Genomic DNA, 11,866 nt, shown 5'->3' with positions numbered 1-11,866 from the left:
GGTGAACATCTGCTTGATGTGGAAAGTCTTCTTGGGGCCTGGGATGGGGGTGAGGGAGGAGGTATGGGGGCAGGTGTAGCACTTCCTGCGGTTGCAGGGGAAAGTGCCGGGTGTGGTGGAGCTGGAGGGGAGTGTGGAGCGGACAAGGGAGTCACGGAGAGAGTTGTCCCTCCGGAAGGCAGATAAAGGTGGGGAGGGAAAGATGTCTTTGGTGGTGGGGTCGGATTGCAGATGGCGGAAGTGTCGGAGGATGATGCGTTGGATCCGGAGGTTGGTGGGGTGGTACGTGAGGACGAGGGGGATTCTTTTTTGGTTCTTATTGCGTGGACGGGGTGTGAGGGATGAGGTGCGGGAGATGTGGGAGACACGGTTGAGGGCGTTCTCGACCACCGAGGAGGGGAAGTTACGGTCCTTGAAAAACGAGGACAACTGAGATGTACGGGAGTGGAATGCCTCATCCTGGGAGCAGATGCGGCGGAGGCGAAGGAATTGGGAATAGGGGATAGCATTTTTGCAGGAAGGTGGGTGGGAGGAAGGACAGGCAGTGTTGAGGAAGCAGGGAGGTTACAGAAGGGCTTGGACAAGCTAGAAGAGTAGACAAAGAAGTTGCAGATGGAATACAATATGGTAAAGTATGACGTTTTGCACTTTGGTAGGAAGAGGAGGCATTTCTAAACAAAGGCAGGCTTTGGAAATCTGAAGCACAAAGGGATTTGGGAGTTCCAAGATCTTTTCTTAAGATTAATATGCAGATTCAGTTGGTAGTTAGGAAGGCAAATACAGTGCCAGCATTCATTTCAAGAGGGCTAGAATTCAAGACCATAGATGTACTGCTGAGGCTGCATAAGGCTCTGGTAGAACACATTTGGAATATTACCAGTAGTTTTGGAATTCATCTATAAGGATGGATGTGCTGGCATTAGAGAGGGTCCAGATGGGGTTTATAGGAATGATCCCAGAGATTAAGGGCTTGTCATATGAGGAGTGTTTGAAGATTTTTAGGTGTGTACTCGATGGAGTTTAGAAGGATGAGAGGGATCTCACTGAAACTTACAGAATAATAAAAGGCCTGGATAGAGCAAACATGGAGAAGACGTTTTCACTAGGAGGAGAGACTGGAAACCGAGGGCAAAGCCTTGGAGTGAAAAGATGACCCTTTAGAACTGTGATGAGGAATTTCTTCAGCCAGAGGGTTGTGAATCTGTGAAATTCATGGCCACAGACAGCTGTGGAGGCCAGGTCATTGTGTGTATTTAAGATAGAGATAGATAGGTTATTGACTAGTATAGGGATCAAGGGTTACAGGGAGAAGACAGAGAAATGGAGTTGAAAAACATATCAGTCATGATCAAATAGCAGCGCAGACTTGATGGGCCAAATGGCCCAATTTTGCTCCTTTATCTAATGGTCTTATGGAATAGTCTAATGCAAATAACAACTCCTGTCACATGAATTGTTAACTTCAAAACCAAACTTGATGGATTTTAATTGACCAATGTTATTAAAGAGATGCAAGACAAAGGTAGATATATGGGGTAGGGGTTGTTCATCCATCATCAAATTCCTACAATCTCATTGCAGCTAATGCATCAAAAAAAGGTAGAAGAGGGGTGGGAAAAACAGGAAAAAAAAAGTTATACAGATTATTAAATGAGACAGTGATAAAGAAATTAATAAAAACAAACAAATAAAACTGCCATGTCAAGGTTGAACGATATACAGGTCTCCGCATAAGTGAGGCATTAATAACTGCCAACAAACAGCAATTTCAGAAGGTCTGTATACTTTTTTTGAAAGGTACAGTTACTTTGGAAAAAGGAACAAACAGCACTAATGACAGGTTACAAGATGCTGTGATCTGATCAATAACTTCAGCATTGAGTGTTATAAATTAATTCATGCAACTTTACCATTGTATTGGTCCACTTCCAGTGCAGGGGAGTCCATGTAATATTGGTCACAAAGGAGTTTAGCTGTTTCATATGCATCTGTGAACAAGATGATAGTGACTATCCATAAAGCAAGGGCAATCATTTTCAAAGCAAAAATGCACATCTTAACATAGAACTGCTTTATGCAAAGCTTCTACATCTCAAGTTACCTGCTACATGCACTTTATGATACCTGTGGAACATGGAACTTCAACAAAAAGACTATTAACAAGTAGAATCCTGATACTGACCATTCATTTTGGCGAAGGTGGAGACAAGAAGCATCAAATGTTTTCTTTGTGGGAAAATGTTGAAACAAAGGCAGATGAATCAACAAAATCCATGTGTACAATGCTTTAACTGGTTGCTGCACTAGCAACATAGGACGGGGTATGGAAATCATTAACTGCTTTCTTATCAAGGAACAAAAGGGTAAGTCAATTTTCATGACCATCTAAAATCTTGGAAACAATTTATTATTACGTACCATACATTAGGTTTTGTAGTCTTAGTCATAGATTTTTAAAAAATGTATTTTGGTATTAAAAAAACTGAAGAATACTTGCTCACTAAATAGAAGTTTTGAAAAATGACACTACCACTTTTGTGAAAAAAAAGTAGATATTGACTTTAATAAATACTGAAATCACCATTTTGCTCAAGACATATCTGCTTGACTCCAAATGTTACAAAAGTGAAAGATTTACTACTTACATTCATCAGAACTGTGGTGCAGACTATTCCAACCAGACTTGGAAAAACAGGATATCAATTTATATAGCACGAGAAAAGGGTGATTGGCGGAGCTGTAATTGGCATGGAGATGCAGCCAGAATAGATCTCAGTTCTCAGACTTACTTACCTGGTCTGAGAGTCAAGATTGACAGTAGACTGTTTCTGCTGGATCTCCCTGCTAATGTTAACCCAACCAATCAGCACCCTCTTATTCTGCTGTATAAATATGTGTGTTTCTTTTTACAATTGTCTTTCTTCTGTCCTAGTCCTGATGAGTGCAAGACAAAAGGTTTCAAATTCTTATTTTCTTTCAGTGATATTCATGGCATTAGAAGTTGACGTTTCCTAGATACTTACAAAGAACTGCTTGTGAATTGACAGATATGTTGTACACAAAGCAGAGCATCATTGTCCGATTATAGCAGCAGCCAATCATTATACAATACAAATGGTTATTTTGTTAGTTTTAAGAAGATCATAGGCTAACATTATCAGCAAAAATTATGGTGTTATGGGCATGTAAACACAAATACACATGAAAACATTATTAGCACAAACCTTTAATGCTGACTTAGTCACAGATTCTAAATTATCTGCATATTAATGAAAGAACCAGCGTACAGGAGCAGGGATGTCTTGCTGCAATCATACAGGGCCTTGGTGAGACCTCACTGGACTACTGTTTGCAGTTTTAGTTTCCTGATCCGAGGAAGGATGTTCTGGGTATGGAAAGAGGCATTGAAGGTTTACTGGACTAATTCCTGGGATGGCAGGACTGCTAGGAAAAGATACTGAATCAGTTATGACAATATTCACTGAGGTTTAGAAAATGGGGACTGGTGGTGGTAGAGAAATCTCAAACCTATAAAATTCTAACAGGACTAGACAGGATAAATACAGGAAGGACATTACTGGTGACTAGGGAATCCAGAACCAGTGGTTACAGTTAAGGCATGGCATGTGTCATTTACGACTGAGATTAGGAGAAATGTCTTCACCTACAGAGTGGCAAGCCTATAGAATTCTCTGCCACAGAAAGCAGCTGAAACCAAAACAATGAAGATTTAAGGATTTAGATATGGGTTTTAGGGCTAAAGGGATCAATGTGTATGGGGAGAAAACGGGAATAGGAGTATTGAGTTGGATGATCAGGTCACATTGAATGGCAGAGTAGGCTGAAAGGGCTGAATGGCCTATGCCTGCTGCTATTTTCTACGTTTCTCTTCCACTAAAGAGTATGAATATGAAAATGCAAACAGAGTCAAAAAACAGATTCGGATTGTGGATTTTAACTGATTTAGGAATTATAAATTACCACATCAATACATGAAAGTACTTCACAGTGGAAAAAAAATACTTACCCCTGATGACATTTACAACTTCACAGTCTGGATCAATACTGCCTATGTGCTTGGGATGAGCTGGGTTTGTTGTGCCATCAAAAATTAGTGCTTGGAAAAGAAGAAAATATTAAATATTAGCACAATAGATTTTGATTATGTGACAAAAATGATTAAGAACTTGATCACAGTAACCCTGTCATTCATAGCAGTAAAATCATAAATATTCAACATACACCATCGTTCATTGTGCACAGCACCGGTTACCTTTAAGGAAAGCTGTTAAATACATCGGAGGCAGTTCAGAGAAGGTTTACCCAAGCTAATACTTGGAAAGATTAAAGATTGGAAAGGTTAGGCTTGTATATGCTGGAGTTTTGAAGAGTGAGACACAACTTGATTGAAACAAACAAGATCCTGAGAGATCTTAACAGAATAAAAATAGAGAAAAGGTTTCCTCCTGAGAGAGGGTCTACATATAGGGGTCGCTGTTAAAAATTCAGGGGTCAACCATTTAAAACAGGGAAGGGATGAAACTTTGTTTTAGCGGATCAAAAGCCTTTGGAACTCTATTCCTGAAAAGGTAACAGAAACAGAGTGTTTGAATTATGTCAAGGCAAACGTAGACAGATTTTTGTGAAGTAAGGTGGAAGGTCATCAGGTATAGATGAGAATGAACATACGCCAAAGTCTTAATGAGTGGCAGAGCAGGTTTCAGGAGCTGAATGGCCTATTCCTGTTCGTAAAAGTGCGTTACATTATTCAATTCTTTACAAAGTACACAAGCTTGTTTCTGAAATAAAAACTCACTCATTAAAGACAACAGGGGTTTTCTCACAAACTTTTCACTTACTATGCTGATTGATGAGCATTCTGATGGAAATACGGCTCATGTAAAATCGATCCAGAAAGTACTGTACATTTTGACGAGTAATGCTATCTTCCAAGTAAGATTCCTTGTACTCAATAACACCTTGTGCCATTGTTGGAACAACATCATTATGCCTATTCCGGATTGTGATTAAAGCATCTGTAAAACTAAGATCATGCAAAAAAAAAAAAAAGCCTTTGAGATATATTACATATCAAAGCTTCATACATTATTAGAAGATTAGATTGACTTTATATCCAACATTTCTACAGAAAGAAAATTTAACAGACAATACAAATAGCTGCCCCTGATGTCAAGCTTCCAAAAACTAATGTGAAAGACCAATATTAAAATATCTAAAAAAAAAGTTGCCCAAAGAATATACTGATATTTTCTTCCTCAAACTGCACTTAGTCAGCACTCCAAATGATATCAATAGTGAAGTTTATAAGCATTGGAATGCACAAATATGCTGTAGTAAACTGAAAGCATAAAAATGCTTGCTTTTTCTCATCAACGGTGCAGTTGACAATTCACATTTCAATGCCTTGGGCTCCTGTGAAGTCACAAGCAGGTCATTGTCAACAAAAATGAATTTGAGACCTTTAACAGGTTTAAAATAGAAGGTGGCTCAGTGGTTGGCACTGCTACCTCACAGCACCAGGTACCCCGGTTCGATTTCAGCCTTATGCAACTGTCTGGTGTGGAGTTTGCACATTCTCCCAATGTTTGCGTGGGATCCTCCGGGTGTTCTCGTTTTTTGTCACAGTCCAAAAGATGTGTAAGTGAACTGGCCATGCTAAGTTGCTCCATAAATGTCCAGCGATGTGCAGGTTTGTGTGGATTAGGCATAGCAGATGTGGGGTTCCAGAGATAGGGTCAGGAGCAAGGGCTGCATGGAATGCTCTTCAGAGGGTAGGTGTGGACCCAATGGGCCGAATAGCAGAATTTCTGCACTGCAGAGAATCTATGATTACCGTAAATTGGTCTTACTGTTAATATCTCATGCCAATTTAACATATTTGAAAATGCTACCTCAAAGCCAAACATTGTAATGACAACCAGTAGTTGTTAACAGGGCTTTTATTTCACAATCGGGGAACAACACACTTTCGAAAGGACTACCACACACGACACCAATAAGCTGATTTTTTTGGCAAGGGCTGGATGAGGTTGTCCTGTGGTACATTATGTAGCAACCTTGCTTGTGTCAAAAGGTCCAGGTTCAAGAATCATTCTGGAAAATGATGGCTTTGAAAGACGATGTGTTTATAATGCAGTCAAGCAGGTTATGATGAATCCTTCCCAATTTACTTGTACTGACTGCCTTTGGTAAGAAAGGGATTGCAGGTAAAGAGCTCAACAAGAAAAATAGTTGAATATTCTATCAAAAATAAATAAGCAAGTAAAAGAACTACAGTAAGTCTCAAATTATTTCAAATTTAAAATACATACCTTGATAAAACTCTCAGGTCATCAGGGTTCTGGTCATAAAACTCAAGCATATCCAAGAGACTTTGAACATACCTAGATAAAAAGAAAATTGGCATGTATGAAAGTACAAAACACAAGGACCAATAAAATCAGTTAAGCAATTTAAGAATTAAATTGAAGACGACAGTGGTCATAAGGAAATCGACAAAAATATGCTTGTGAGGGTACTCTTCTGGAAAGAAGCATTTAGAGCAGCTTCATGGAGCTCACAGGGCTCAGTGTTTAAAAAATTTTCTAGACCATAAGATCAAGATACAACAGAGGTTTTGGCTGTTTAGTTGATGCAGTATCACTGATTACAACTACACTGTTGTACAAGTACATTAGTTTAACAACAAATTGCCAAATTTTCTTAAAATTAACAACTGATGATCTTCAACTTTAGTACAGTTGTTCTCATCTGCCTCAACATGATCATCATTTGATGAAACTGTAGTCAGAGAAACTGCCTTTACCAGAATAAATTAGTTTACTTTGAGTTCAAGCTACAGGTAAAACACCATGATCTCAAGTGGTTAAAATCATCCAAAACAAATTCTTTAAGTGTAAAAGGAGTGACATAATTCATTTCTGACTTCAAGTTTTCAATTTTGATTTAAGATATTCTCCTTTCCTCTTATTAGGGAGCAGCAGCCCTCCAAATACTAGCAACATATGCAAGTCTAGTCAGACTACTGTTGTACTGTTGACTTCACAACAAACCCAGTTATAATTCAGGAACAATGTCCTTACATTTGCGCCATGTATAGTGATCAAGCACAAACAATATCTAATCTTTATTCTTGCTAGATTAGTCACAGTGAGCAATAATGGCACTTCAACAATTTCCAGCTAAAATCCATTAGCTCAGCACAAACTGGTGACTGGAACTGGAAACATCCAGACCTGTTAATGCAATTACACATTAGATTTTTTGTCAGTTTATGTGGTTGGAATATACACTATACCGCAAGGCTCTGTATGGGTCAGATTCAATGGCCTCCATTGTCAATTATACTTGACTGACTGGTGCCTTATGCAATGCAAGTACTTGTACTCCGAAAAAGCTCCAAGATTTTTCACCATTTAACATTAGTTTCTAACACTGTTTTTTTTTAAATGAACACTGTTCCTCAAAACCATTTAACTTGTAAAATCTTGATTGGCTCAGTGGCTAGCACTGCTGCCTCACAGCGCCAGGGACCCAGACTCAATTCCACCCTTGGGCGATTGTCTGTGTGGAGTTTGCACATTCTCCCCACATCTGCGTGGGTTTCCTCCCACAGTCTAAAGATGTGCAGGTTAGGTGGATTGGCCAGGCTAAATTGCCTGTAGTATTCAGGGACGTGTAGCTTAGGTGGGTTATAAGAGGATGGGTCTGGGTGGGATGCTCCAATGGTCGGTGTGGACTTGTTGGGTCAAAGGGCCTGTTTCCACACTGTAGGGATTCTATCTTTCACCCCAGTCTAACTGGATAAATTTATCCTTCACAATAATTGTAACGATCTTAAAGAAAATAGAACTGGGCAGGTCAATTAGTTTACTAGCATTTGTGATCTCTCTCATATAAACTCACTTATTGTATCTTGACAATCTGGCAGCCAACTCACAAGACCGCCATACTTGGGCATGAAAATGACACTAGTGCAGTAGTATATGGTCACATTCAAAATCAAAATTAATTATTCATATAGAATTTAGAGAATGTCATGGAATGATTAATACAAATACAAAATACACAGCAAAAATGTTCATGTTCCTATAACTTGTTAGCTGGTCTGCACACAAAGTACAAAGCCAGATCTGCAAAGCAAACCCAATGGGGCCTCTTAAGACATACTTTTACCTTAAACTCAACTTTTAGATGAAAACTAGGAATTTACCCTCCCAGTCTCCTATAAAGTACAACTTTATGAGTGATACTGCAATCTAGAAAGTTCAGGTGTCAATGCAGGAAATACAGAACTACTTACTACTTCCTCACAAAGTTTAGAAAAATTGAATTGATTTAATAGTGACTGGAAATTAAAACTGCTTTGAGTTCTATAGATACAGAATTCACTTAAGCAGACTGTAGGGCACAATAATGACTCTAACATGTAAAAGTGCAATGCTCCTTTGAAGCATTTTTGTACTAAAACAGAGACCGTAATTGTGAAATTATGTATAACAAACTACAATGAAACAATTGCAATTAAATTTGCTAGTAACTTAATGATAATGAGTGGGATTAATAGGATATCTCACATTTCACTACCCATAAAATGTATTACACTGGTTTTTACAATCAAGATAGATATGAGCTAAGTATAAGAAGGTACAAATAAACAAGTCTCATAACTGAAGTGGGGGAAAGTTCACAGTATAGCTTACACAGTTCCAGTTGGATAACTGTCAAATAATTGAAACAGGATACATCAGCTTATATAGGTCAACTATACAAGTCAACTCATATCATTACTGAACATACATATTATTAGATGGCCAGTTTTAGTAACACCTTTCTAATACTGTCACAAGCATAACGTGAGTATTGCTGAAGTGGATGGAAAACATGTCAGTATTGCACAATATTATTTTCCTGCATTGAAAATTTACTGCTTTGAAGAAGCCACACATAAGAGACACATTATTCAAAGAGGAGATTCTCTCACTTGTATGACCATCTTCTGTGTGGCTACTCACCAGCTTTGGACTAACTGAACAGAAGGTGTGCCAAGTAGCCGGTCTGGGAGGAGATTGATTTCCTTCATAATATTAGAGAGTCTCACAGGCAGCTCTTGCCTCAGAAACATAAAGGAGGTCTTCTCACAGGCATTTGTTGAGCCTAAGTGGATAAGAATGCAACACTGTACTTAAATGCGAAGTTTCAAAAACTTCCACTCAATTTTCTTCCCTTCCAAAAATAGTAACAGTTATGCTACAATTCAGTTCCATTGTGCTTGCAACTCAGTAATAACACACCTGATGTGTGCAATGTAATATCACCCTCACTTGATGTCCAAACACACACTGGAGGCAATGATTTATTTTTCATTACACTTGCTTAATTCTGTTTTCTCTCCTCATACTTCTTTTATTCCAACTCTTGTTCCGCGCGTGGAGCCGGTTTGATGGCATCTGAAGCATCAGCACATGATTTAATTTGGGTATAATGTAAACTAAATTCCACTTTTGAATTCCAAGGGAAAGGCATGTGATGCAGGAAATCTCAAGAATCAAATAAATACTGGTAACACAGCTTATACTGAGTTTTCCAGCTCAAACAATCAGTATTTAGTGTCCATTGTCACAAAGCTGTAAGTCTCTATATAATGCTTTTTGCTTTAAGGCTGATGTCAATGAAGTGTCAATGAAAGAGAACAAATCTCCCAGAAAGGGTGAAACAGATTATTACTGAGAATATCTCCTGGGAATGTAGCTGATCTTCCTTATTAAATATTTCTATATGTGCATGTGATAAAGATAAGTGTGCGTACTTCATAGTGAGAAAAACAACATCTGCAATGCATTGCTTATTGGGAAAATTGCAAGGGCAGATTCTGGAAGAAATGTTGAGCTGGTAGCTGCTGTAATCACAGAAACAAGTTTGCCTGTGGCTAACGAACAAGTTATACTTGCTATTACCTAATGTGTTTTTGCAAGCCTGAATAATCAAATTATAGCTAATTCTGCATGTTAATGTCTATATCGAATGGAAAGATCTGCGCACTCTGAAGGGTTTCTGCAAGCTACAGAGGCATAGGTCTGGAAGCTCCTATCTCTCCCACTGCCACAATTACACGGATTAGTATCCAATATTCAAATAAAATTCCTAGACCACTTTGAGTCATTGCTCCCTATCTGTTATTCAAAAAGGGTTTAAATGACCATAAACTAAAAAGAAAAAGAAAAAGAAATTGTGTTTCAAATTCCTGATTAAAATTCAATGACCTTATGCTAGGAGATGGCTATGTGATCTATGCCATGTTGAAGATAGAGACAACAGTGTGGAGCTGGAGGAACACAGCCAACCAGCCAGCAGAGGAACAGGACAGTTGATGTTTTGGGTCGGGAAAGGTCCTGACCTGAAACGTCAACTGTCCTGTTCCTCTGATGCTGCCTGGCCTGCTGTGTTCCTCCAGCTCCACACTGTGTTGTCTCTGACTCCAGCATTTGCAGTTCTTGCTATCTCCTACATTTAAGATATTTTATTTACATAATACCGCATACAACTTAAATTTATGCGGTCCAAACATCCTAAAAACATTCCACAGCACCCAAATAATTACTACATAGCGCTGTGCTGCAGGAAGCAGCAGTAATTTGCATGAGGAAAATTCAAACAAGAAAACAGCCAGAGCATCATGAGCCTGTAGAGGAATGAAAACCATCTATCTTGATAGATCAATGACTACCACACCTGGGCGGCAAGAGATAATTATTGGTGCAACTCTGTAAATCAGTTCTGCCAATATCATCTTACTAGTACCTGAATCAAATCTCTCTTCCTGGTATTCTTTGTTCTTTAATGAAATGTGTTTTTATTTTCAGCTACTTTCTGGTTAAAACTACACAACTGTGGAGACTGCAATGCATCTCATGCACCACTACAGTTCATGCACACAGGAGTCAAAACGGTTCAGTTCAGATGCTGGAAATTGCCCCTCCCCCTCTGAATTAGGGTTCAATGGTCTTAGAATGATAGGTTGGCTGATTAGGACTGAGATGATGATAAATTTCACTCAGTGGATTGTGAATTTTCAAAACTCCGTACCTCTGAATTAGTATATTCAAAAGGAGGAAAAATAAAGTTAACAGATTTTTTTGATACTGAAGGAATCAATGGATATGGAGAAAGTCTAGGCCCTGGAAATAAAAAAGGGACAGGAGCAATGTGGATGCAAAACTAGCTGAGTGATAGGAAAAAGAGAGTTGAGGATAAGATTGAAGATGTTGGATTACTCTCCTTGGAGAGAAAGCAGCTAACAGATCTGACAGAGGTTTTCAAAATCGTGAGTGGGTTGGATAGAGTGGATAAGGAGAAACTCGTAGAAGGTGTAAATGAGAGGGTATAGATTTAAAACTTGTAAAAGAAGCAAATGTTATAGGAGAATAAAACTTCTCTACACAGTAAGTAGTTAGGATATGGAATGCACTGCCTTGAAGTGTGGTGGAGGTAGGTTCAATTAAAACATTCAAGAGGACATTAGACTATTATTTGGACAGAAATGATTTGCAAGGCTTTGGGAGGCAAAGCAGGAGACTGGTACAATGTAATGATGCTAATTTGAAGAACAGGTGCAGTGATGTTGGGCCACTTGGCCTCCTTCTGCACCGTAACACTCCTGGGATTCTGTGAAGTGCAAGAGGATGTGCTGTAAAAATGCAGCCTGACCAAACATTTAAAGATAGCAAGAGAAATGGAAAGTCATACAATATTTTAAAAGGAAATGTTTACAGGGCTGTAACAGAGGTACAAACAAATGGGATAATATAGGTAGATCAAGCACAGCAGTACAAACAATGCTGAATTC

General features: G+C 38.7%; 2 protein-coding genes across 2 annotated transcripts in view; one reads left to right on the top strand and one right to left on the bottom strand.

Annotated features, from left to right (window-relative positions):
* The window catches only part of LOC109912582 (neurabin-2), a 104,305-nt gene that overhangs the window by 13,557 nt on the left and 78,882 nt on the right, over positions 1-11,866 (top strand). The gene's annotated exons all lie outside the window — the stretch shown is intronic.
* LOC109935855 (pyruvate dehydrogenase (acetyl-transferring) kinase isozyme 2, mitochondrial-like) overlaps positions 1,897-11,866 on the bottom strand; it is a 19,143-nt gene continuing 9,173 nt past the window's right edge. The window contains exons 3-7 of the mRNA XM_048614378.1: positions 9,036-9,177; positions 6,333-6,404; positions 4,860-5,044; positions 4,028-4,117; positions 1,897-1,988 (exon numbers count right to left, since the gene is read on the bottom strand). Coding sequence (XP_048470335.1) covers positions 1,897-1,988; positions 4,028-4,117; positions 4,860-5,044; positions 6,333-6,404; positions 9,036-9,177 — 581 coding nt within the window. The remainder of the gene's footprint in view (positions 1,989-4,027; positions 4,118-4,859; positions 5,045-6,332; positions 6,405-9,035; positions 9,178-11,866) is intronic.

Source organism: Rhincodon typus, chromosome 30 (genome assembly GCF_021869965.1).
Source record: "Rhincodon typus isolate 14 chromosome 30, sRhiTyp1.1, whole genome shotgun sequence".
Taxonomy (NCBI): Eukaryota; Metazoa; Chordata; class Chondrichthyes; order Orectolobiformes; family Rhincodontidae; genus Rhincodon; species Rhincodon typus.
The sequence above is the reverse complement of the archived record's forward strand: the minus strand, read 5'-3'. Positions and strand labels throughout refer to the sequence as shown.